The sequence below is a fragment of the Vidua chalybeata genome, chromosome 3 (genome assembly GCF_026979565.1).
Source record: "Vidua chalybeata isolate OUT-0048 chromosome 3, bVidCha1 merged haplotype, whole genome shotgun sequence".
NCBI lineage: Eukaryota > Metazoa > Chordata > Aves > Passeriformes > Viduidae > Vidua > Vidua chalybeata.
In genome coordinates, this window is record NC_071532.1 from 56,918,037 (window position 1) to 56,942,326 (window position 24,290).

General features: G+C 42.7%; 2 protein-coding genes and 1 long non-coding RNA gene across 4 annotated transcripts in view; 2 read left to right on the forward strand and 1 right to left on the reverse strand.

Annotated features, from left to right (window-relative positions):
- The first annotated feature begins 2,050 nt into the window (after window positions 1-2,050).
- On the forward strand, window positions 2,051-3,040 carry MAS1 (MAS1 proto-oncogene, G protein-coupled receptor). The gene has a single exon (XM_053939410.1). The coding sequence runs from the start codon at window positions 2,051-2,053 to the stop codon at window positions 3,038-3,040; it is 990 nt and encodes a 329-aa protein (XP_053795385.1).
- Window positions 3,041-12,493: 9,453 nt separating this feature from the next.
- On the reverse strand, window positions 12,494-15,217 carry LOC128785587 (uncharacterized). The gene is made up of 2 exons (XR_008429942.1): window positions 14,780-15,217; window positions 12,494-13,714 (listed from the first exon to the last, which is right to left on the reverse strand). It is a non-coding gene; the product is annotated as an uncharacterized LOC128785587 (long non-coding RNA).
- A 130-nt stretch (window positions 15,218-15,347) lies between these two features.
- IGF2R (insulin like growth factor 2 receptor) overlaps window positions 15,348-24,290 on the forward strand; it is a 55,228-nt gene continuing 46,285 nt past the window's right edge. For both annotated transcript variants that reach the window (XM_053937252.1, XM_053937253.1), the window contains exons 1-2: window positions 15,348-15,453; window positions 23,107-23,240. In XM_053937252.1, coding sequence (XP_053793227.1) covers window positions 15,350-15,453; window positions 23,107-23,240 — 238 coding nt within the window. In that variant the 5' untranslated portion in view covers window positions 15,348-15,349. The remainder of the gene's footprint in view (window positions 15,454-23,106; window positions 23,241-24,290) is intronic.

The following is a 24,290-nucleotide window of genomic DNA, read 5'->3' on the forward strand; positions in this document are numbered from 1 at the left end:
TGATGAGCCTGGGACCTTTTATTTGGCATGCCTCAGACTTTTGGAGCAATGGGAGGACTGCACACTTCTTTTTGAGTCATGGTCAGAGTCACTATTTGCTCCCCCTCTTACCGAAGGCAAATGGTTGGAGAAGGTAAACTTCAGCTTCTTCAAGAAAGTTCTTCAACAGCCTCAGGGAAATCTGAACAAACCATGGATGTATCTGGAAGAAGAGGATTCTTTCCATCCTCATCTCTGAATGCTGCCATGAGGGAATGACCTTAGTAAGTTGAAAATTTTTTCCTCTTTGTTTTACTCTCCAGAGAGAAAACTCCTTTCCTACAGTGATACAAATCAAGAACTTGCTTGAATATTTTCATACTCTGTCGCTTTTTCATACTTGAGTCTTTTAATTCTCTTTTTCCTTTCCTATTTGTTTTAACTCTTGAAGAAGATAGCTTCTCCTCTCCTTTTTTTCTGTGAACCTTTGCTGTACTTCCAGCAGCACCTTCCTGCACTTCCCGCTTGAGCACCTTCCCTCTGCCGTTTTTGCAGAGCAGTGCTTTTGGGAGGCTTGCCACACATTCTGGTCACTGCATTTACTTGTTGCATTCACTCTCCCCTGCCACATCTCCAGCTATGTTGTTTGTTGCCTTCAACTGTCTCAGGTGGTGGCATGGTCAGCATACAGGTGGGATCATCATTAATGTTTTTGCACAGGTTTAAATGCCAGCAAGGCCTGAAGCTTCCCAGGCTGTTTACAGAATGTTCATTCTTAGACTGTGATATCCTGTCTTAAAGAGCTGTTTTAAAACCAGGAAAAGTAAGGCTCATGAGAGAAAAAAATATGACTGGGGTGAATGGCTCTCTTTAAATAATCATTGAAGAAATTGCCCCAGTAAAATTTCTTTACTTTGCATTTGATGTTCTTAACTACAGTTACTTAACAGTACAGGTAAATTTCATGTTAATGAACAAGGTAACTTATATGGATGAACCAAGTCAGCTAGGTAAGCTTATTGTCAACAGTTAGTCCCTGTTAACATCAATAAATCCAAAAGTGTCCTGAATGTGACTGTGTATCATCACAGGGCAGCTGGGAAGTTAACAGGGAATGGGGTGTGAAATATTTGTATGAAAATCAGCAGAAGCCAATGCTACCAACTCTCTGTTTTGAGATAAAAGGAGACTTTACCCCATAACTCAGCAAAACAACAGTTAAAACCATTATAACAATGGCAGGGGATCTGAACAGATTGTGGTGATGATGATGATGATGATGAACACAATGTGACGAACAACATCTCCTCGTGATGGGTTAGATTTATTATGCTTGCAAGTCATGTTAAGTGTTTAGAGTGTGTGAACATGTTTAAATTATGTTATGCTGTGATAAATGGCACTTAAAGCAGGTAAGAAATCGCTCTCTCAAAACAGTGCCATTTTGCCTTCCCTCCACCTCTGTACTTGGAGGAAATACAATGCTGAATAACTACAAATTATTTTTACTTAATTAAATCCCTTTCTGGAAAACTGATGTTGGTATCAATGTTTTTTTTTTAAACCAAAAAAACCTATGAGCAAAGTTCACTTGAAATACATAAATTTAACTTAAAATTAATGCCATTAACTTCAAGAGGAACTGAAGAGACCTCTCTGGGAACAATCTAGTGCTCTAACAAGAGCTACCAATGCCTTTTGTCACAACTATATAATGAAACTGTGCAATGTGATGGGGACATTGCTTGTCCAAGAGCTCTTTAAGAGAATCTCTTTAGCTGTGGTTTAGCACTAACAGGCTGAGCCCCTCGGAGAAGGCGGGTCAGGATTTCTGCTAGCATGATGGGCTTAGTGATCTTTAACATTGCCAAGAGCAGTTCTAACTGGGTTTTAGGTAGCATCAGTATATCAAAGTTGGTTCCTTTTTCCAAGGCCTTCATGTAAGACCAGAAATTGAGGGTCCACAAAACAGAAGGAAAAGGGGGAGGGGAGGAGCACACAATGCTCACAGTATATTTTTATACATATTTACAGAAGGAAGAGCTGTGCTATCCAAACTTGAGCTTTCCCCATGGATGAGTCAAACATAACGTTTCATCCCAGCGAAGGCACAGAGAACATCTCAATGCACAGAAACATTTCTACACAGGAAAGGGTCTGGGAGATATTGACCCCACTTTGGGTAATTATGATCATCTCCTTCCTGGGTTTTTGTGAAAATGGAATTGTCCTCTGGTGCCTCTGCTTCCAGATCAAAAGAAACCCATTCACTGCGTACATCACACACTTGTCCATTGCTGATATCTCCTTACTGCTTTGTACGTTTATTCTGTCAATTGAGTACATTGCTGGCTTTGGATTTGCATATGGTTTTTACTATTATGTAACCACCACACTATCTATTGTCTTCCTTCTTGGCTATAATACTGGTCTCTATCTCCTGACAGCCATCAGTATTGAGAGGTGTCTGTCTATTGTTTACCCCATCTGGTACCGATGCCACCGGTCACAGCACCAATCGGCAATTGTGTGTGCGATTCTGTGGACTCTGTCTTTTTTCATGACAGTAGCTGAATATTTAGCATGCAAAGATGATTCAACCAAGGAACAATTTGACGACGGCAACCATTGCCAAGCACTGCTCATCTTCACATGGATCCTGACTTTCATGATCTTCATTCCTCTAATGATTCTGTCCAGCCTGATCTTGGTTATCAGGATTCACCGTAACTCCCTGAGACCTCATTCGTCAAAGCTCTACATCATCATTGTGGTCACAGTCATTGTCTTCCTCATCTTTGCCATGCCTATGAGGCTGTTGTATCTTCTGAATTACCACCACTGGTCATCTTTGCTCAGCCAGCAGAACCACGTCACCATTGTTCTCTCCACCGTTAACAGTAGCATCAACCCCCTGGTTTACTTCTTTGTAGGAAGCAGCAAGAAGAACAGGTTCAAGGAGAGCCTCAAAGTGGTTCTTAGCAGAGCTCTCACTGATGGCTTGCGGCCAAGAAGCCAGGAAGTTGGCATGAGTTTGGATATAGCTGAAACAATTTTCTAAAGCTTAGGGGGGAAACTCTAGGGGCAAATAATTGGATGTGGAACGTTTAATAAACCACTGCAAAACTAAAAGTATTTTTCATAGAATGTAAAAAGCAGAGGTGAAATGGTATTGTTATCTTTGGTGGTTGAGCAGTGGAAAAACATGGACTAGAATAAAGATAACTTTTATTTGTTTTTTTTTTTTTAAATTTGTATTTTCTTAATTATTCAAACACATGCTACATCCTGATGTGACTATACCAATCAAAGAAACCACAGTGAAAAACAGATATGCCAACAGAGAACATAAAAAAAGGACACAGAAATATGTTATAAATAGTGTGACATTTATAAAAGCACCGAGCACCCATAAATGCTATTGAAGTCATCAGGGCCTGTGTGCGTTCACATTTTTAAAAGTCAAACCCACTAAACGCAGGATTCACATTACATACTGGGATTTAATTTCAACTGTTTCCAGCTCGCTTAAGTGCGCAAAAGAGCTGCTCCCTGGGGGAAACAGAGGAAGAAATCCACGTGTGACAGTAAGTCCCCATACATAGCCAAGCACATACGGTGTAACTTCGATCTAAGCAAGACATTTAAGTATATGTTAAATGGCCTAATTAATCTGTTGTTAAACTTCAGAATTTGTTTTCAAAGTATATGTTGCATAATTTCCACTGACACCGAGCTGTCTCTGGGTCCTTGGATAATTCGGTACTTGACACATAGGAGTATCTGGCAACACAGCGATGTTGCCAACTCACAGAGGGCTTTTGCCCTAATTATGAAGGGTGGGGCGGGCTTATCCCCAAAAATGTCAGCATTCCTGTATGTTTAGATATTCAAGGAGTCTATGAGAAAGTCAGTCCCAATATTTGCTGTCCCAGCCACATATGTAGTATTTATCTCTTTGGAGAATGTATATTCTCTGTGTGGCTTCTCTGTTTTATAACAACCAGCTTTGGAAAAACAGAAAAAAGAAAGGTGCCTCACACAATGAATGACTGGAGCCACACACCAGCCACACTGTTCCAGCTGCCTGCCTCCATCTGTTGTATGCCAGGGTACTGGGGCTGGTATTTTGTGGAGTTTAATTCCCAGGGTCACTTGCCCAACTATAGCCAAGCTGCAGAGTGCAGAGGACAACAGGAAAGAAATGATGGGGCCAGATGAGCTTTACCACACAGAACATAGGAGATCTTGTGAGACAGAGCACTGTGGCACTTTCAAAGAGACACACATTTGCTTCTGGCCCCCATGGAGCTCCAAATTCAGCAGGAACTGAGAGCTCCCCTCACAAGCAAAAGCAGCATCTTCAGCTTCCCGCCAAGTTTCCATTGGCACACTTAATAGCTAACTGGGGAAAGAAAAATACAATCCACCCCTCCTTTGTTGAAAGATTGCCAGTCCTGGAACAAGGAAGATTGTAGGTTTAGACAGAGGATTGGATGGGAATTCATGTAGAAAAAAGATCTCAGAAAGGTAAATGTTCTTTCTACACCTTCCTCCTTACATTAAAGCATTGCATTGTGCCATTGTAGAAGACTTGGGAGAAGGAAGAGGTTACTCCTACATCTTCCTGAGTCCCTCACTCTATCAAAACCTTTATCCGTGACAGCCCCTCCCCCTGTCCCAGTTTCTGTCTTTGAAACTCCAGTCCCAGGCTTGTCACCTCTACTGGTTCAGGCGGTAGATGAGTGGCATCTGCTTCTCTCTTAGGGCAGAGATCTACTGTGCTGCTGGAATGACACATCAGCTGAACTGCACCCCATTGTCAATGGGGAGTGCAGGAGAGGGTGTCTGTGGACACCTTGTGAGGGAGGGCCGGGGGAAAAGTCAGTGTGATATCCACATACAAGTGTCATGTGTGTGCACGCAGCTGCTGAGGGCTGGGGGACTGTCGGGAAATTTGTCAACACTGATGAATGCCATAAACTTAACTACTAGGGAAGATCTTGCCCTGACTTAAAAACCCCCAGACTTTCCTTTAAAGCTGTTCCCTACCCTTACCTCAAAACCCTTTACAATAATCACACAGAGAACCAGAGAGAGGGGCAGCATTGCAGGAAGCATCTTCAACACGTGCTTCTGCTATAACCACACATGTAACCCACTTCTCTGAGTGATTCAGGTGAGGTAAGGCATATGATTTACAGTGCTTAAACATATCCAGATTATTACAACAGGCTTGGGTTAAGGATCACTATGCATGCAGCCAGGGCAGTAGATCTGAAGAGGCAATAATATGCAGCAGGGCAATCAGGATGCTTGTGAGCTGAATAGGTGCTCTAGGACTTCTTGCTTCTTACTGCTTTTCACCTGGCCATGCCTCCAAATGTTTCAGATTTTGGACAACAATCCATAGATCAGTTCACAGAGCAACAAAAATTAACACTCGGCATGAGATGAACATCCAGGACAAAGAAGAATTAACATCTAACAGTTGAAAAATTATTAATATTTTCCAGTGGATAGATAAAAATAACTTAGGGATGTTCTTTCTTCCTTATCATAGCACCTGGTGACTGTTCTCTGTGCAGACAGGCTGCAGTACAAGGGGAACTAATAAGCACATGATTCCATGATTAAAAAAAACCAAACAAACCCCAAGACAGGGAAAATGTGACAATGTTGCACAACAAGGATGTGATTCTCCACCAGCTTGCATCTTTAAAAATTATTTGCAACTGTGGGAGAGACTGGAATACCACTGTGCAGATCAGATGGTTTAGGCACTCTTTAGTGGCCCAGATCAGGAAAGGTTGTCTTGTGGGTCAGGTACTAGCTATGGAGTTTTAGAGATGAGAGTTCTATTTTCATGCAATATTGGCATCTAATTTTTCTGTGCCACTCTTTCCTACTGATAAAATGAGTTGTATTATTTTGCCTCCAGTGTTGTGCTTTCACATTTGTACTACAGGCACTTCAGAACAGCAACTATCTCTTGGTTATCTCTTGTAATGTCTGGGGCAATAAGGATGTAATTTTGCTGTGCTGTGAAGACAAGGAATTATTCAGGAAAGTAATGTCCAGTATAGATCTTGCTTTGTTAAACCTCTCTTTACCAGGCTTCTGATCAACTTGATACTAATGAATATTGTGGGATGTAAAAGTGTGACTAGAAATACAAGGAGAGAAGTCACTTCCGTAGACACAGAAGAGTTATTGCTCTTGTAGCTACTCCTTGGGTCAAGAGGATGATATGGGGCAGGCTGCTGTTTCAGGCCCAAAATGATGTGATGAGTTTATGCAGCAACTTTCCTCTATAACTCACAGACTTTGTGAACAGTCCTTGTGGCAACAAGGACAGAGAGGTGAGGAACATGATATTGCCCAGTTTACTTCTAGCCTGGAGCATACCCTGGGAAATCCTCTAAGGGAAGCTGAAATGCTTCTCAGTTGTACTGGTTGCTGCAAACAACAAACCTCCCTTTCCCAGCATGAGAACAATCCACAAGTCCACAGCATTCCCTGGTAAAATTCCTCAGGTCACTTTGTGGAGTGAGAGTAAGAGGGACAGTTCCTTTGCAGGGTCCTCCAAAAACCCTAGATAGATTGTCTGGCTCTGCATGCACCTCAGAGAGACTCCTTCTCAAGTCCTCCCACTGTGCCAGTCTCAGGGAGAGCATGATCCACACACTGGGTTTTATGAACAGACTTTGCAGTGATGGCACTGGCCAGCAGAAGATACTCTCAGATGGCACCAGGTCAAGGGAAAGCAGAAAGTCAGAGTGAGCTGACTGAGTATGGTGTAGCTCACACCATACAATGCTGCCTGCCATTTGTGTACCTTCTCTTCCCAACTTCTCTTCCCAACTCCATGCAGAAATAATTCATTAAAATCCACTGCACAGGGTTTCTGGCAATCCATCCAACTGGAAAGCCAGTTTGCTTTCTATTTGGTTGCCCAGGCACTTGTGTGATGTCCACATGGAATTACTTTCTTTTCCAGTTGACTCATACAAGCCTAAAAGATGAAGCATCAGGATCCACATTCAAACAAAAGTATTATCGGCGCAAAACTTTGAATTCAAAGAAGAGGTACTGAGATAGCCTGCATGATTCTAATACTTCTTCCTTGCATATAACATTCCATTTTTAATTACATGATTGCAACCTATTTTTTTCTCCAAACTGGACTCTTGCCTCATTAAATACACAAGACTAGACCTGCTGCTGGTTTAGTTAAGTATTTCTAGAGTCCTTGCTTCAGTTTCAGAAATATGAAGGGTAGGAAAGGGGAAGGAGTGGCTGTGGCTGTATCCATCTGGCCCCAAATCCTGTCTCCAGCAGTGTTCACAAGCAGATGCCTACAGAGGAGAAGGAACAGAGCAAACACGTATCATGCTTCTTTCTCATCCTCTCCAAGCCTTCAACAGTTATCAGCTCAGAAACACTGTGGTCTAGAAATCTTTACACTTGGTAACTTTCAGTGGATTTCTCTTTAACAAAAACATCTGACCTCCATGGAAGCTGTATAAATTTTCTATGTCTTCAACACCTCCACAGAAGTATTTCATGGTTATTCTGAAGGATTGTCTTCAGGAATAGGGGAATGAAATTCTTACCTTGGATTCCATCATTCTAAGACCACTAAGCAAGATGCAATACAAAGCAACTAGTTTTTTTTTTCTTTTAGAGCACACTATTTTTTTTTTCCCTCTGGATACAAAGCATCTCTGGAATTGGAGTAACTTTTAATTATTTATTTCTCCTGTTAAGAATTTGCTTTATAAAAAATACGGCTCTTGAAAATTGGACATTGTAACAAATAGATAGCAATTTTAATGATACAAGTTAACAGATATTTGAGGTAAAGAATAAATTAAAATATTTATAGAATCAGTATTTTTAGGTATAGTCTACAAAGAGATGTGAAACTTAACAGTTATGTGCAGGAGATGGAGTGAACACCTTGGTACCACTGTTCTATCTTAGAACAAAAACCCCATTTGCTTAAATGCATTAGAGGAGGGTTTGGTCTATCTGGATTTATTTTTTAACTCAAAGAGTGACATCTGTGTTTCAGATATAATTTTTTTATATTATTTATAGGAAAAAAGTTCTCTTTGTTACAAGTCAAGTATTTCAGATGAACACATATGCTAAGCTCAATGACTATACTCAATTAGATGCTACAGCAAAATGTAATTATTTTGTGAAAATAAATATATGCAACCAATAATTTTTGTTTTGGCTAATTTTGATTTTTTTTTCTTTCCCTGGGCTTGGCCTGGAATGGACCTGCCCTTAGCCAGGGGACAGGCTGAGCCTGTCAGACCAGTGTCTGAACAGTAAACAACATCTCTATTGCTAGCCTTGGCCTGGCTGAGGTCCTCTGTAAATATAGCTCTGCTCAATAATTATATTCTTCATATTATCACCTCTCTTCTGGTTCATTTATCTGTTAGCATATATAGCATTTCAGTACAACACTGGCCTCTGTTTCTTAGCAGGATTCAGTGTGGAGAAACTTTTCTCTGTACTTTTCTGTGTCTGGATTTGATGTCACCTCCTAAAGCATCATCCAGCCACTGCATGTGCCAGCCTGTGGGTTCTCCCTTGTTTATTCCCTGTGGCAGGAGACTTCAAGCCTACAGCACAGCTATTTTAACTCCATGGGCAGACACAATGAGATACATGCCATGCATCTCTCAGCTTGCTATTCATCCTGAGTTTCCTGCTGTGTACTCCACTTATACTTCCCTCCAGTTTCAGCATTCACATAAGGCTTGTAAAATTCTGCAGAGATTTGATCCCTCCTACCCTGTCTACTCAGAGTCACTGCAGCCATCACGCTCTTCTCTTGGCCGTGCTCATGACATCATGTCCCTCCTGTAGCACTGGGATAACAAAACACACTGTCCAAAGGACTCAACAAGCTTTTAGCATCACTGCCCATCATCAGTCTCAGTCTCCTCATTATTGCTTTGTGTGGAGCAGCAAGAAAGAAAAGACACAGAAAATCCCTCCAACTAGTTTTATTGAAGGCTTCAAAGACGAATCATTCTTAGCTCATGAGAAAGCTCCAACACCTGTTTCAGAGAGCAGGCTCTGAGACTGGAGCACACATTAGAACACTGAGAAGGAAAAGTTAAGGCAAATAATAATCAGAGAAAACTATTTTCTCTCTTGTGTGGGACAAACCTTCTATCTTATTTTGGATGAGAACACACATGGCATTTCCTAATATTACTTTATTTCAGCTCCTAAGGCAATAGCTGCCTGATAATATCAGTGTTTATTGCTAAAAAATTTTCCACTACAATGTTTATTCAATTCAGTAAGGGTGACCTGAAAGATTTTCTTCCCCACTGCAACATCTATCATATCTTTAAATGCCATGTCAGTACACGAAAAAATGCCAGAAAACTCTTCAAGACAGTTGTCATTCCATGTCTATCTGATGCATATTTCTTAGCACATTCACTATCATATTTGTACACTTTCTGTTCATTTTACTCTGGCTCTGACTGAAAAAAAGAAAAGGAAAATCTGGACTACTGCACTTCAGATGGTAATATCACAGATTCAAAACTGTGCAGTATGGAGATCTCCTTCTTGTCTTGTGATCCACATGTGCAACCGGTTTTTATGATCTACTGTGAATCTCTAATTGAACCATTTATTCAATACTGTAATGGTTTACCTGGGCCTTCATGTGTATACTGACACTTATTTTTCTCTACCCTATCTCCTTCAGCAATTTGTGAATATAAAACATCTAGGGCAACATGGTATCTATTAAAAAAAAGGATTGTTACTTTTCTTCTAAGTAACTTAATATGTACAATTCTTTCTTCTACTTTGGATATCTTAAAATGTTTTACACACAAATGTAATGGAAATAAAATGCGTGCCTAGAAGAAGTTTAATACTGGCCTAAACCTATTTATGAATGTGGCTATAAAAGCAAAAACATATGCATGGACAGAATATATAAATGAATCATCAGAATATATCAATAAATTCTAGCAAGGGAATCTAGAAGAATCACCTGAATAAAGTATACCACATATTTTAGTCCTCCACAAATATCACATTATGCAAGAAATTTCTTGTTCAGTTCTTTTCCCCTGAAGCGACTAGGAAGAAAGAAAATGTAGGTTGAGCCTTGATGCTTTCAACAAAACCAGTTTGGTAATTTCTCTGTTGTGTGTGAAGTTTGTTAATTTTTAAGTGTGATGTTGAAAATAGCATTTTGATTTTGGTGCCATTTGGCTACATAGGAAAAAAGAATTTCTTTTTCTTTGTAATTTCCCATTACAAAGAACCAGGAAAAATACAGCAAACCAGAAATTTATCAGCTACCTTGTAACAATCAAGAAGGAACAGATGACAACATGTTTCCTTACATAATACTACTGAATTAGGTGAAATAACTACTGAACTAGAAAAAGAAAAGTTGCCTATTGTCTTACAATAAAAATACAACATGACGAAGCAGTAAGACTTCCAGATGATTCATTTTTTCACTTCAGCTCCGCACGAGATATCTGCAGGTTTTTGCCATGGTAAAAAAGTGGTCTTTACATATCCTGTACCAGCTTGCACTTCTTCCAGCCAAGGATCCACAGCTGTTTCCAGCTTTAGGCATCGCTCTAGGTTAGTGCTGTGGTTTAGACCCAGCTGGCAACCAAGCCCCATGAGCCACTTACTCTCTCTTTCAGGTGAGAACTGGAAGGGTAAAAGTGAGAAAACTTGTAGGCTGAGATAAAGACAATTTAATAGGGAAAGAAGAAGCCATGCCACAAGCAAAGTGAACACGGCATTCATTCACTGCTGCCCATAGGCAGAGAGGTGTTCAGTCATCCCCAGGAAGGTTGGACTTCATCATGTGCAACAGTGAGCTGGGAAGACAAACACTGTCACCTCAAACATCCCCCCCTTCCTCCTTCTTCCCCCAGCTCTACCTGCGAGCATGATGCTGTGTGGTGTGGGATATCCCTGTGGTCAGTCGGGGTTGGTTGTCCCAGCTGTGTCCCCTCCCAACAGCCGGTGCACCCAGCCCTCTCGGTGGTGGTGTCGGAGGGGGGAGGGATGAGAGGGGCAGAAAAGACCTTGATGCTGGTTATTGCTGCTCAGCAATAACCAAAACATCTCTATATTATCAACACTAAGCTTCTAAGCCACAGCACAAAACAGTGCCCTTTTCAGTGCAAACACCGAATACAGCACGTAAGGACTTTCCCAACAAGACAAAGATTTCACATAAAGTCAAAGTGTTCGGACAAAGCTGACATTCTTTTACAGTATCATTGAACAGTACCATCTAGATTAGGAAATGCCATTAATTATCTCCCTAACTGCATTGGGAAGCCTAAACCTAAGTCTGCAAAACAAGGTCATCAGGGACTGTTTTCCTCAATTGTTATAAAGCAGGATAACTCATCACAACAAATCAGAAGGTAGCTCTTATCAAGAGCTTGCCTTTAAAAATGCTAAGGAGAGTAGATGTAGAACAGAAAGAAGTAGAAAGCATTAGAAACAAGCAGCAAAAAGAATAAGGAACATTCAGAAGTAATGGCAATGGGAGTCATATTAGGAAGACTGAAGTGCAGAATAGCAAGCAAGAGAACAGGAAAGAAAAGGAAATTAACCAGTCAGTGGCAAATCTGTGCTTTCTGAAAAACTGCACAGCTCCACAAAAGAGCCTTATGAAGTTTCCATGAAGTATAAAAGTAATTACTTCAACATAAGCTTACAGACAGATAGAAAGAAACTGTCCAGACCTCACAGGATAAGGAATTTCCCACAATCAAAAGTAAAAACAGCTCTGGATGCAGAAAAATTTTTTGTTCCAATTACTGGAAAAAAAAAAAATAGAGATCAGATGTGAGTGTTAAAGGGAACTGAGAGAGTAGCAGTAAAAGTGAGCTGCCTCTCAGCCAGCCTGACCTGCACACCTGATGGTGGCCACATGAAGCAAGAGTGTGAGCCAGAAGAACAAAAATTGATGCGATATTTGACACCTGGCAAGATGAAAAGAAGAATCCTGGAGGAGACCTGTGTACCATCAGTTATTCATGACACTGTGCCTACTGAAAACCACCCATAACATGGAAATTGCAGCACGGCTTTCAGGTGTACTGGGATTTACTCCACATAACTAGCAGCCATTGTGCTGAACTTCTCCTGAGGGAAAGGAAAAGGTAAGATTAAGACAATGACATAATTTCAGAATATTTTAACACTCTGCCATCGTACATGGTTAGCTGAGATGCCAGTATGATTAAGCATGGGAGGTAAATATTTTATAAATCATACTCAGAATGGCGTATTCTTATGGGCTATTTGCAAAACATAGTTTAGGCTATAAAAATGACTAACATAGCTCCTGACAATTTCTATTGCATGTAGCTAGCTTTAAGCATGGCAGAAAGTCCATGAATCTTGATGGAACTGCTGCATCCACCAGATTATAAAGGCTAAGGAAAATATGTAGTAAATGGAAACAGTCACATGATTGGAACTTGTAAACTTTTACTTCATTTTATTTTAAAGGCATTTGCACTTACATTGTGTATTTCAGTATTTCTGCAGCACCCTTGCTGTGTTGCAACATTGGTTTATTGTTAGGTTTATGCTTATGTATTAGCACAGCAGATGAAAGAAGAATTTCTGGTTTGTTCCTTTTCCTTTCTAACTGGTATTTTTCTTCCAGGTATTTCAATTTCTTTCCTTCTTGCTAGATAGCTGTTCACATACTTTCCTTTGTATGCAAAGAAACTGCTCTGAAGTCTTGTGCAAATATAAAGGCCTAAGCATTCACAGCAGTACCAAAAGTGAAGAATGCCACTCTAAACGTCTTCATTCTTTTGTCAGTAAACAACTTTGAGTTAGCTCTTACCAGATAACTGGAATTAACTGTTTCTGCGCTGCCAGGCCCTGACACTGCAATAATTATTGTATTCCTAATGTTACCAAGGTGAGCTGTCACATTGTCTTCAGTGGAGTCACTCAGGGACTTAAATCTACACAAAGAAAATTCCAGGTATAAAGCTCTATTTGCAGAAACCTGGGTAGTTAATAAGGTCAGCAGCTACAGAATGTCTGCCTGCTCTGCTGTCTGCAGTGAATTTCCTGGCTGATACATTTTTAATTGAAGTTGGTAAGCAGAGATGGGATTTCCACCAAGTCTTTTCTATCTGCACTGCTCTGTGTCAAGCAAGTGATGCCAGTCCTGCTAGCAAAGCAGCGAAGTTTAAGAAACATAACCACAGAAATAACAGATCAAGTATTCTTTTTGTCGACTGCTTTTGTTTTTTTGAGCCTTTGATTTGGTGTTATCAAGCTTCTCTTTAAACTATACAGGCTGGAGTCTTAAAGGCAGACAACAGAGATTCTTGGGTAATCAGATTTGGAACTTTCAGGAATCCACTGAAGGTTAAAACAAAAGAAAAAGAATTGACAATAATCCATTATATTGTAGTAGAAAGCTGTAGAGGACAATAGCATCTCCTGAGTCCCTTTCACGAATTCTTTTTCTGCAGTTCCTCTGCCCCTTCTGGAGCTGGTGGTGCTGTTTGTGCAGATATGCAGCGAGCCTAGTAAGTCAGGTGACAGGTTCAGCTGCAAATGTGCATGAAAAAACCAGAATAGTATGCCAGCTTTCAGCCAGAGCAGCATCTTCAGCCAGCTGACTGCCCTGCTGCAGAGCTAATGCTACCAGAAAGGTGGGCTGTATCTGAGAGAAAAGAGAGGAAAAGGAGATCAGGACAGCCTGGAATCACGATGAACTGCCTGAGAGGCAGATCTGCAGTGCTGTCTCATTCTCATGGATGCTAGGGAATGGGGCAAGAAAAACTATTTCAGTTTTAGGCCTTTTTCTGTTTTTTTTTTTGCGCAAATGGCTTTTGGAAAGTATTCATAATTAGAGAACAGGATTTCTTCACATAAGACAGCTGTCTGTTTAATGAGTGTAACTTTTAATTTTCTTTCTCTCTCCCACCCTTATGCCTCTTACCACTCTCAAAGGCGCTTTTCGTCTTAACTGCACTTCCATAAAAATTTACTGCTAATTAATTCCCTCTTTTCAATCTTTATGCTGCAGTAAAAATTTGCTAAATCTTGGAAATAATTATGTCAGCTCCAGGCTAGATCACTTTTTTCTGTAGGCCAGGAGGCAGTGGAGGTAGGACAGTGTGTGTTTCACTTCCTGCTGTCAAGGCTGCTGCCTTGTGCAAGCCTCCCCTCCTGCCCTCTGTTTGAATTGAGCGTAATTTCTACACCACACCAGCCTCCCTGCTGCAGTAATGATTCTTGCAGCCAGACAACTAAGCACTGTCATTGCCTCCTCAGCCTTCATCCCTAATGGGTTTCATTTCTTGATCTCTCACAAGATTTCACTGTACATTTTGAATAACTTATTTAAAACCCCACTTAATGTTTTCCAAACAGCATTTCTTTGATTCAACCACCAAGCCACAGAATCAGAGAATGGTTCAAGTCAGAAGGGACCGCAGTGGGTCATCTGGTCCAACCTCCCCGCTCAGGTAGGGTCGTCCCAGAGCACGTGGCACAGGATTGTGTCCATATCATTCCAGTGACGGAATCTCCAGTGAGGGAGACCCCACACTCTCCCTGGGCACCCTGCTGCAGTGCGTGGTTACCCGCACAGGAAAGTTCTTCCTCGTGTTCGGATGGAACTTCCTGTGCATCAGCTCCTGCCCGTTGCCTCTTGGCCTATTGCTGGGCACCACCAAGGAGAGCCCGGAGGCATCCTCTTGGCGCTCCCCCTTAAGACACTTACAGACATTGACGAGGTCTCTTCTCCAGGCCCAGCTCCCTCAACCTGTCCTTGTTAAGACTTGCTCCCGTCCCTTAATTGTTGCCCTCCGCAGGACACGCTCCGGGACACTCCAACCCAGGGGCAGTGCGCCCCACGGGCCGAGCCCCCGCGCACCTCAGCCGGCCGGACAGCAGCCACGGGCGCAGCGCCGGGGACAGGGGTGCCGGTGTGGCGGTGTCCCTGTGTCCCGGTGTGGCGGTGTCCCTGTGTCCCTGTGTGGCGGTGTCCCTGTATCCCTGTGTCCCTGTGTCCCGGTATGGCGGTGTCCCTGTGTCCCGGTGTCCCTGTGTCCCTGTGTGGCGGTGTCCCTGTATCCCTGTGTCCCTGTGTGGCGGTGTCCCTGTGTCCCGGTGTCCCGGTGTGGCGGTGTCCCTGTGTCCCTGTGTCCCGGTGTCACCGCACGGGCCGCGGGGCGCGCATCACGTGAGCGCCGTGCCCGCACATGGCGGCGGTCACGTGACGGGGCGGGGGCGCGCGGCGGTCACATGACGCGCCGGCGGCGCCGCCTGACGTCCCGGGGCAGCCCGGCCCATGGCGCCCATGGCCTCGCTGCTGCTCGGCGCCCTCCTGGCGCTGCTCCCGCCCGCCGGGGCGGCCGCCGCGGCGCTCCCCGACTCCTACCAGGACCTGTGCAGGTGGGCGGCCGCTGGGACGCGATGGGGCGGCCGGAGAAGGGGGTACGGGGAGTGGGGGGTGTACATCGGTGCTCGTGCCGCTCCCGCTCCCCGCGGGAGCGCGGCACCGGGACTCGGCAGCGCGGGCCCGGTCGCCCGGGCTATGGGTCGCTCGTCCCGGGAAGGGTCAGGCCGGGGAGCTCCGGGGGAAGCGACGGCCGTGTGTCCCGGGCGCGTGGCCGAGGCTGGTCCGTGGCGAAGGCGCAGCAGGGCTGGGAGCCTGGAGGGGCGGCTGAGGGGCCGGTGCCCTGCGAGAGCTCTCTGCGTGGATCTCCGCAGATACAGGAAATCTGCGGGTGAGAGGATGAGTGGGCTTGCGCTATGCAAGGCGCCTGTGGTCGGTTTAGTCTGAAAAACACAAAGTGTTGTTGCTTTGGAAGGGATGTCACTTGAGAGTTGGCCTCTTGCTAAGGATATCACCATGTGCCATTCGGTTACTTACGGGTGAATTAAGAAAGTTTTGGGAAACTTAGCACGTGGAGATGTCACCATTATTCATGTCTTGACGTTTTTTTGCTCCCATTTCAGCCGTGAATTTAATGTAGCACCAATATCTTGCCAGTCTTAATTTCTTAATTATTTAGACAGAATATGCAGGATACATACAAGGACACATTATTTCAATCAGTGTCACTGCGAAGGCACCGGTGTAGCAGGGTGGATGTAGCACTAAGGGCAGAGGTTGGATCACTGGAGGCAATGGGCTGTCCACCTTGCAGAATCTGGGATATGATACTATTAAATGATGAAAAAAGGGGGGGAAAGGGTTGGCTTGCAAGAATAATCCATGAGGGTGGCAAAAAGTGGTTTTGTCAGATGACCACCCTGATTGCAGAATTGAGACAGAAATGAGAAACTATCGTGTAGCTTTTGGAAGGAATTTAGCTACTCTGATGAGTGATTTTTGTTGGTGGTGGGTTTTTTGTTTTGTTTTGGTTTTTTTTCTCTTTTTCTTGGCTTTGTTGTGTGTCTGTGACTAGAGGAATATTTGAGAGCGTTATGGAGAGACGTGCAGTCTCATTTTAGATGCAAATTACTTAAGCTGGTTTCATTTTGTTACTGGCAAGTGGAAATAATTTCCATGTAGATAGCACAATCAGCAGGTTTCCTTTTAAGATGGACTGCTTCAAAAACATGTATTTGCTGTTGTGCCATGGTGGGGAAAAAACTGCTTTGAAGGATTTATATCCAGTAATCCTTGAAGGGTAAAAGAAAAAATAAGAACTTTTGCTCTGATAGGTGGGAAGTCCCCATGGCGTTCAGTGGTGAAGTGTCTTCTTTTTTGGTACAGTTGCGAAAAAACTTTACCAAGTGAGGAATGATGCAGGCAATGCAAACACAGTACTGGTGGATTTCTCAGCCAAAAGTTGCAATGTCGTTGTGCAGGACAAGTCCCTGACCTACCTATTTTTTTTTTTTTTGGCTTAAAACAAGGTTTTTATTTGTTTTACAGCCGTTAAGAAAACAGTGTCCTGGGTTTTGTGTGCTGTAATAGGGGTGGTGAAACTGCAGCAGCTGTTGCGTCTGGTGTGTGAATGTCAGAAGATGGGCAAAGAAGGAAATTGCTGGGGATTAGAAGAGGCACTGGCTCTCCTTTAAGTAAGAGTAGGAAAGCTGTTTTGCAGGGAGGAGGAAAGGTGTCAAAACTGTTTTGCACAAGAACTGTGGCATGAGGCTACTTAAACTTGAGTTGGAGGTTTTCATTGTTTGTTTTGTGTAGCCTTACTGCTGCTATGCTTGGATGGTCTCGGGAAAGAAGAAAAGCTTTCATTCTCTGAAACTTTGTCTAATGGCATGGTTTCAGTCACTGATTTGGTTATGCTTTCTCCTTTGTTCTTGTGTGCTCCGACAGCTGACTGTGGCTGTCATGTGACTTGCAGTTGGAATTCTTTTTTTATCTTCTATGTAGAGGTTTCTCCAGGATTGCTGCAGTATGAGTACCTGGAAAAGAGTATAGGGAACTGGGTGGATACAGGAAGTTACTGGCTGGTTTGGTCTCTTCCAGATTTTCTTCTTCCCCTTATATCTTTCATGTTACGATGCAGGAAAAATTCTGGAATTAGAGTTAATTTTGTGACATGTTATTTAAGTCCATCTACTTCAAAAGAAATCTTGACAGTTTGAGTTCACCTTCTACATAACACTGCAAAAGTTGGAGTGTAATTTTCCTTTCTTTCTAAAAAAAAATCCAGAATATGTTTTGAGTGTGATGGTAGAACAACAAATACAAACTGCCTCCTCTGTGGGCTGTTTTGCCTGAAAATCTATACTGGATGAGAGGTGATTTAATGACTAGTGCTGTTTTTGCCCCCTTGCAAGGATAGGACCTGGTGCATAACTTCAATGATTTTTAGACTTATGGATGTAAGGGAATCTCAAACTTCTGTACAACACAGGATTGCTATTACACAGACTTCCAATTATAGGGTTGTAAGTAAATTCTATTTTATGTTAAATGTGTAGTTTTTAATAACACAACTCCTACAGCTGACTGCACCTAAACTTCTGTTCATTCAAAAGACTGAATTTTCAGCCTTTGTTGTGAAACCACAACTGTGCTCATCTGTGCTGCTTGAAACCCCAAGCTTGGCCTTGGTGAAGAAGCACATGCTGAGTACAGAGAGATGACCTTTGGGTGCATTCATTCAGCTCTATTAAGTGCTTTGACATATTTAAGTGGGAGATGTCATAAATAAGATATTACTGGACTTAAATACTGATGTGATTGGTTGTGTTATGTGCCTGGAAGCTGTCATTGTAATGTCTGAATGTGATTACTCAGCACATGAACCACCTCCTATAGTCTTAGGTACTTAAACTTCAGATTTCTAGCCCTTTTCTTAAGCATTCTGTGAAATGGTGTAATAGATGTGGTTTAGAGTGCAGCATGAAAGATCAAATGTCTCCTGGATGCAAAAAGCAGAAGAGCTTGTTGTGTAGCTGAAAGGCTGTCATGCATGATGCACGCGCAGGAAAACTTGCCTGAAGATACACAGTGTGCGTGGTAGCTGGAAAAGGGGATGGGTGAGCTAGAGCAGAATTCTGCATGGGTATGGATGCATTAAAAAGCTCTTGAGGCGTAGTGATGTCTGTACTTTGTGCCATTCAAGCTCTCATTTTCTGTAAGGAGAGCTTGCTTTGACGTAGAGATTTCTTTACTGTACACATTTGTGTGAAAAGAGTAGTCACATCTAATAGTGATTTCTATGGCAAATGAGCTGCAAGCTTCAAATTAACTGTGGCTATTCTGGAAATTGTTCCTGATCTTGCCTGCCCGAGACTGTGCTTGTTGAAACTGCTGGTAAAGAGCTTTGGATCCTCGTTTAATCTCTGCAGTGTTGTGATAGCTGAGAAGCATCTGGGCACAAAATCGTGCGGATGCATAATCACATGTGGATGTGCTTTCCAGCTCTGTGGTCGTAGGTTGCCTTGTCTCTCTGCCAGGTCGTCTGTGTAACACCCCCTCAGTAAAATGAACTATTTCAGTGCGTTCCCCTGAGAGGAAACACATGATTCTTTGCGACTGTGCTTTATAGCCGTTTGGAGCAGGGTGCACTGTTCTTCCCAGCAGTCATCTCTTGGGTAGCAGTTTGAGAACCAAAACCCTTGAACTATTGTTGGAGATTGGTGGCAGTAGTCTCTCTGGTGCTCTGCTGATTTGAAGTGGTTCCCTAGTGCACAGGCCTCAAAGTGGCTCTGGCGCTGGGATGCACCTTGCTGTGACAGGAGTTAGCCTTAGCCTTCTGCACCTTGCTTAACTTCAGTGCCTCAGCTTCTCATCACAAAGTAAACTAGGCTTGCTTTTCCCTTTCTCATGTTATTTTTTTCATATTGCTTCTTTGATGTGTTAAAAAAAGCGGAGCTCTGATTTGATGTTGCAGCTTGCTGAGAACTAGATTAATTTTTTTTTTTTTCCATGTAATTGCTTCAATGTCTCAAGAACAATGCTAGGTAGCTGAAAAGGCTGACCTTCAGGCAGGGTTATCCCAAAAAACTCATTTCGACCTTGCTTGCACAACTGCTTTAGACAGTGGTCTGAGCTGGCCCTGTCTCCTTCTGTGCCTCCTACTGCTGGTGCATGGCCAGAAACCACTGTGAGCCAGACGGGGAACTGGCCAGGCTCGGTATCCCCTCCACGCACATGCACATGCACCTGTTGTTTTTGCTGAGTTAATTTTGAGACAGTACAGTCCCTGGGCCCAGCTTGTGTCAGGTGCTTGGGCCAGCAACACTGGCGGGAGACAGGAGAGCCTGCCCTGGGGGGATTAACGTGGGTGTATGTTTCATCCCTTAATTGTGGGCTAGTTCGCAGTTGGGTTTATTAGAAAACAAGCGTCATGTTGTGGTTTCAGCAAAAAGAACTGTTTGACAGTTTTATTCAGGGCAGACAGCATGTTTGAGCCTTGACCTTGAACTGCTCCAGAAATAGATGTTTGAATGTTTTAATCTGTCAGATGGCATCTGTACTGAACCCCCTGGATCTGAGGATGCATCACACCCCACCCCACAATCATCACTGTTGCTTTTTAAAGGTGCTGATATAACAGCTCCCTAAACTAGCTCAACTGCATTGAAGCAGGATACCTTAAGCCCTTCAAACAAGGTAACTTCGTCTGGCCCTGGCAAAGGAATGATTGCATCAGGCATCACCACTGGTGGAGGTGAATGCTGAGGAGGCTGGAGGAAGCCAGTCCATGTGACTCACATGGTCAGGATGGGCAGTGTGGTTGCCAACAGATTGTTTCCATTATGGATTGCAGTACAGAGGTCAGCTTGTATCTTACTGGAAAGTAGAGCACATGCAACTTGAAACTATTCCCAGGTACTGATTTAATGCCTGGAGTCTTACTTGTGTGAGAAATAATTCTTGCTTTTACTGTTGAAGTACTTTGCATCTCTCTGAGAACAGCTGCTTAGGCTACATCTGGGCTGCTGTTGCTTGCATTGAATAAATCCCACCTTGCTCCTCCCACACATTAGAAAAAAATAGAAGTCTCTGTAACATCCATGAAAGTAATACTACTCTGAAACTGCACTAGATTTTCACTTCCATGTGCCCCTGAAGTTGTGGTTTGGAACATGATTGAACATTGGAATTCATATTTCTTTTGTGCAGACTGTTTTGAAGGATTCCTCAACCTTCCCTGTCATGGGGCCTGTTACAGGGCAGAGGGAAGGTCTGGTTTCAGTGGCTGCTTTGCTTCTGTTCTGTAAGCTGCACATCTTGTTTCTGTTTTGCTTCTGGCCTGTGGGTGAACTGACTTGAAGATGTCGATTTCCTATATTTCATAACATGGAACTGGGAAAGCAAAACCTTAATCTCAGAGTGATAATTCTGTTGTGTGAAGGACTTAAATTCTTGTTCCATTCACAAATAGATTTTAACTTGCAAGGTCTCTATAAAAACCAACAACACACTGAAGAGCGCCCCCGTTTGATCAAAAATGTTGTGCCTTAGTATTGTTACCTTTTTGTCATCTTCCAAAACCAGTCAAAGAAAAGAGTACTGGAGCCCTTCAGAAGTTTTCAGCAGAAATGCTAACTTTCTGGGGCTTCATTGTGAAGAAATTTGGTTTGGACTGAAATGCATTTTCTCCTGGATGTAAAACCAGCTTTGATTTTAATCTCTTGCTGTTTTCAGAGCCTTTGAAGATAGTCAGGTTCTTCTAACTTCTTTTTTTGTGTGTTGAGAAGCTTTATTCTGTTGCTGAACTTTGGTTATTCTGCACCATAGCTGAATTCTCATCATCTTCCTGCATCGATATTGCCTTTATCCACTTCAGAAATGCAACAGACTAGCTGAGAGAACGAATCAATATGATTGTAAAAGGTCAGGTCTGCCTGCTTATGAGGAAAGAATAATGGCAAGTGTTTGTCTAGGATTGAGACACAGTCCTTGAATATATACTTTTATTGATGTTTTGGGTGTGACTCAATACCTGGCAAGTTATTTTTGACCCTTATATTAGGATATAAAGCCTCGAATATAATATTATGCTAATGTATAAAGATTTTCTTTGTTTTTTTAGTTCACAGAGAATGCTCTTGTATTTGTCCCTAACTTGTTCCAGCCATCAGCAGACTGAATTGAACATGGCTGTTGTAGTACAGGGAATCCAAGAGCCCCATAGTCAGTAATTAAAATGGAAAACTGTGTGCTATCTACTGCTTTCTCTTGGTTAGTTATGGGATGCACTGGGTTTGAGAGGAATTCTCAGAGGATTTAAAATTTAAAATAAAGTAACTGAACTGTTGTTGCCCCTTTCTCATCCAAGGACTGGAATTCAGAGCTGAACAGGAATGGTTTCTCCTCCTGGGGGGACCTGGTGTACGATAATGCTGAGAAATATGTTGCACATATTGTTGGTGCAACACATATGACCTAGAGATTAAGGCAAACAAACCTGATGGGTGAAGCTTCTTATCAACTGAGATTTGTACATTAAGACAAATGCATCTGTGGGTCAGATAAGTGCACTAAATAACAGGAATGCCTAATAAGTCACTGTGGTGTCCTCAGTTTTCTGATGTGTTGATGAGTGTGCATTAATCCTACTGAAGCTTCCACTTGGAATAGAAAGGCAGCTGGGGAATCTGTTATGTTGGAAAAAACAAGTGTCCAGGAGATGCAGGATGCTGCCAGTGCCAGAAGAGGGATAGCTGAGCCAAGGTGACAGCAAACCTTTATTGAGTTGTGCTTTTTTAACAGAGATTGACCAAAGAGCCCTGATAGTAAGCCAGGCTGTCTAAAGAGCTCCTGGCTCTAAACTAGATGACCTGGGCCAGCCTCAAAACTGAGCAGTGCTGTGTCATGCAACTGACCACATTTCACTGCAGTCATACTGCCTGCTGTGAGGGGAAGGAATCCTTGCTCTGCTTCTGAACTGTGCTGCATTTGGTTTTTTTCCTGCTGTTACTCAGATTTATTCCCAGTTGTATTTAACCTGAGCTTTCTGCTCCTTTCCCAGTTTTTAGATAGCTGTTTTTCTGATAGGCCTGTAGCTAGGTAGTATGATCTTTCACTGAGTGTCTTGAGGATAGCTCTGCTTGTTTTCCAGATGTTGACATATATCTAATGCCTAAAGGTGCAGCTGTGCCCTCCTAAGCACTGTTAGCATCTTTTGGTCTGAATACTGTAAGACTCTCAGCCCTAATTTTGACCCTGAAGCTGGGGGACTCTACTGCTCTATTCCACTTAGACGTAGCACTTCTGCCATTGTTGTTGGGCAGAACACTAAGGTGCAGTAGTGTCCAGCCTGCCAAAGTCACCTGAGAAATTTATCAGGCTGTCAAGGCTAACATATCAGAGGTGATGATCCTTAGTCAGGGTGGCCTTCACAGAGATTTGAAGGGATGGGATGGGGAAAGAATGGGTAATTGGGTGTTCAAGACAAGGAGAAATGGACTTGATGTTACATTCCACAAGTGGTTTAATCTGTTCTGCTCTTAGTCTCAACAAAATAGCAATTATTTCTGGCATTTACAAATATAGAACACGAATAGGAATTTAAGTTAGTGGTGCTCTTAGCCTTTAACTTGGTTATTTCAGGGACTGAAATAGGACACAATTCAGACAGCTTGAATACCAACTGACAGGCATTTTTGTCTTTTCAGTTACACTTGGGAAGCAATTGATGCAGACAAAGAAGTGCTTTATAAAATAAATTTCTGTTCTGGTGTTGAAGAGTGTGGAAGGACAAGTGCAGTCTGTGCATATGACATCAAGAAGAATACCCATCTGTCTGTAGGTAAGTAAACAAGTGTCTTGTAGGTAGTTCAGAGGCATGTTAATGGATGTTCTTACAACTATTGCAAAGTTTGATGTGTTAGGAAAGATTTCTCTCCATTGCCCTCTCCCCTCCCCCCCCGGAACTGTGTAAAACTTCGTTTTGTTGCTGATTTACTAGGGAGATTTGGTAAAACATAATCTGATTGTAGATAATGACTTTATGGGACAGTGAAATGTATCTTATGTTCTAGTTAACTGTAATCTAGTGTGAAAGTATGCAAGGCTACCTCCGGTACAGTAAGTGCATCTACCTGTGGCAGGTATGGACTGTGCACAACTTTGTAAATACTGAACACAGGATAGAAATTGAGTTACAGCTCTAAACTATACTCAGCCTAGCCTGATGTAATGTCAGGTCTTTGTTCAGAGGCAGGTTATGCTTTGTAATGCAGTCTTGAGAGTATTGCCAAGTGTCTGGGGTGTCATCTCCAAGTTGTTCCACACAGAAAGGAAGCTAATTACATGCAGTTCTCTGGTTGTGGTTACACTTGTGAAATCTGGTGTCAGCTTCAGTAGTTCACAGATGTCCTTGGTATTCTGAGGAGAGGTGGACTTGTGTGTGCTGATCTAAATATGAAACCGGCATATTCCTATACACGTACACGTGATTTCATCAGTCAGAAGCACCTTGTGCTCTGAACAGTGTTTTTTCATGAGTTCATGTGATTTATTTTCATGGATGTTTGTCATTTTCAAGGTTGCTTTTGTGTTTTGGCTGAGACAATAATACCTGAGTACTGTTCAAGAGGCTTTCTCATGGTTTACTGTAACTTCTAAAACAATAAAATAATAGCATTCTGAGGAGCAGTATATCTTCAGACTGCTTCGTAGTATCTGCAGATCTGAAGTCTGATTTAACATGCTTGTCAATCTTGCCAGCCATTGGCAGACAGCTCTTAAAAGAAGCTATGATTCTTCATTGAATTGCTTGAGTTTGAACTGCCAGAATGTGGTGAGGAGGAAAGTGTTTCTCATCTGTATGCCAATGCACCAGCAGCTAGTCAGCTTC

Excerpts from the sequence above, each read along its gene's own strand:
- MAS1 (XM_053939410.1), top strand. The coding sequence starts at position 2,051 with ATGGATGAGTCAAACATAACGTTTCATCCCAGCGAAGGCACAGAGAAC.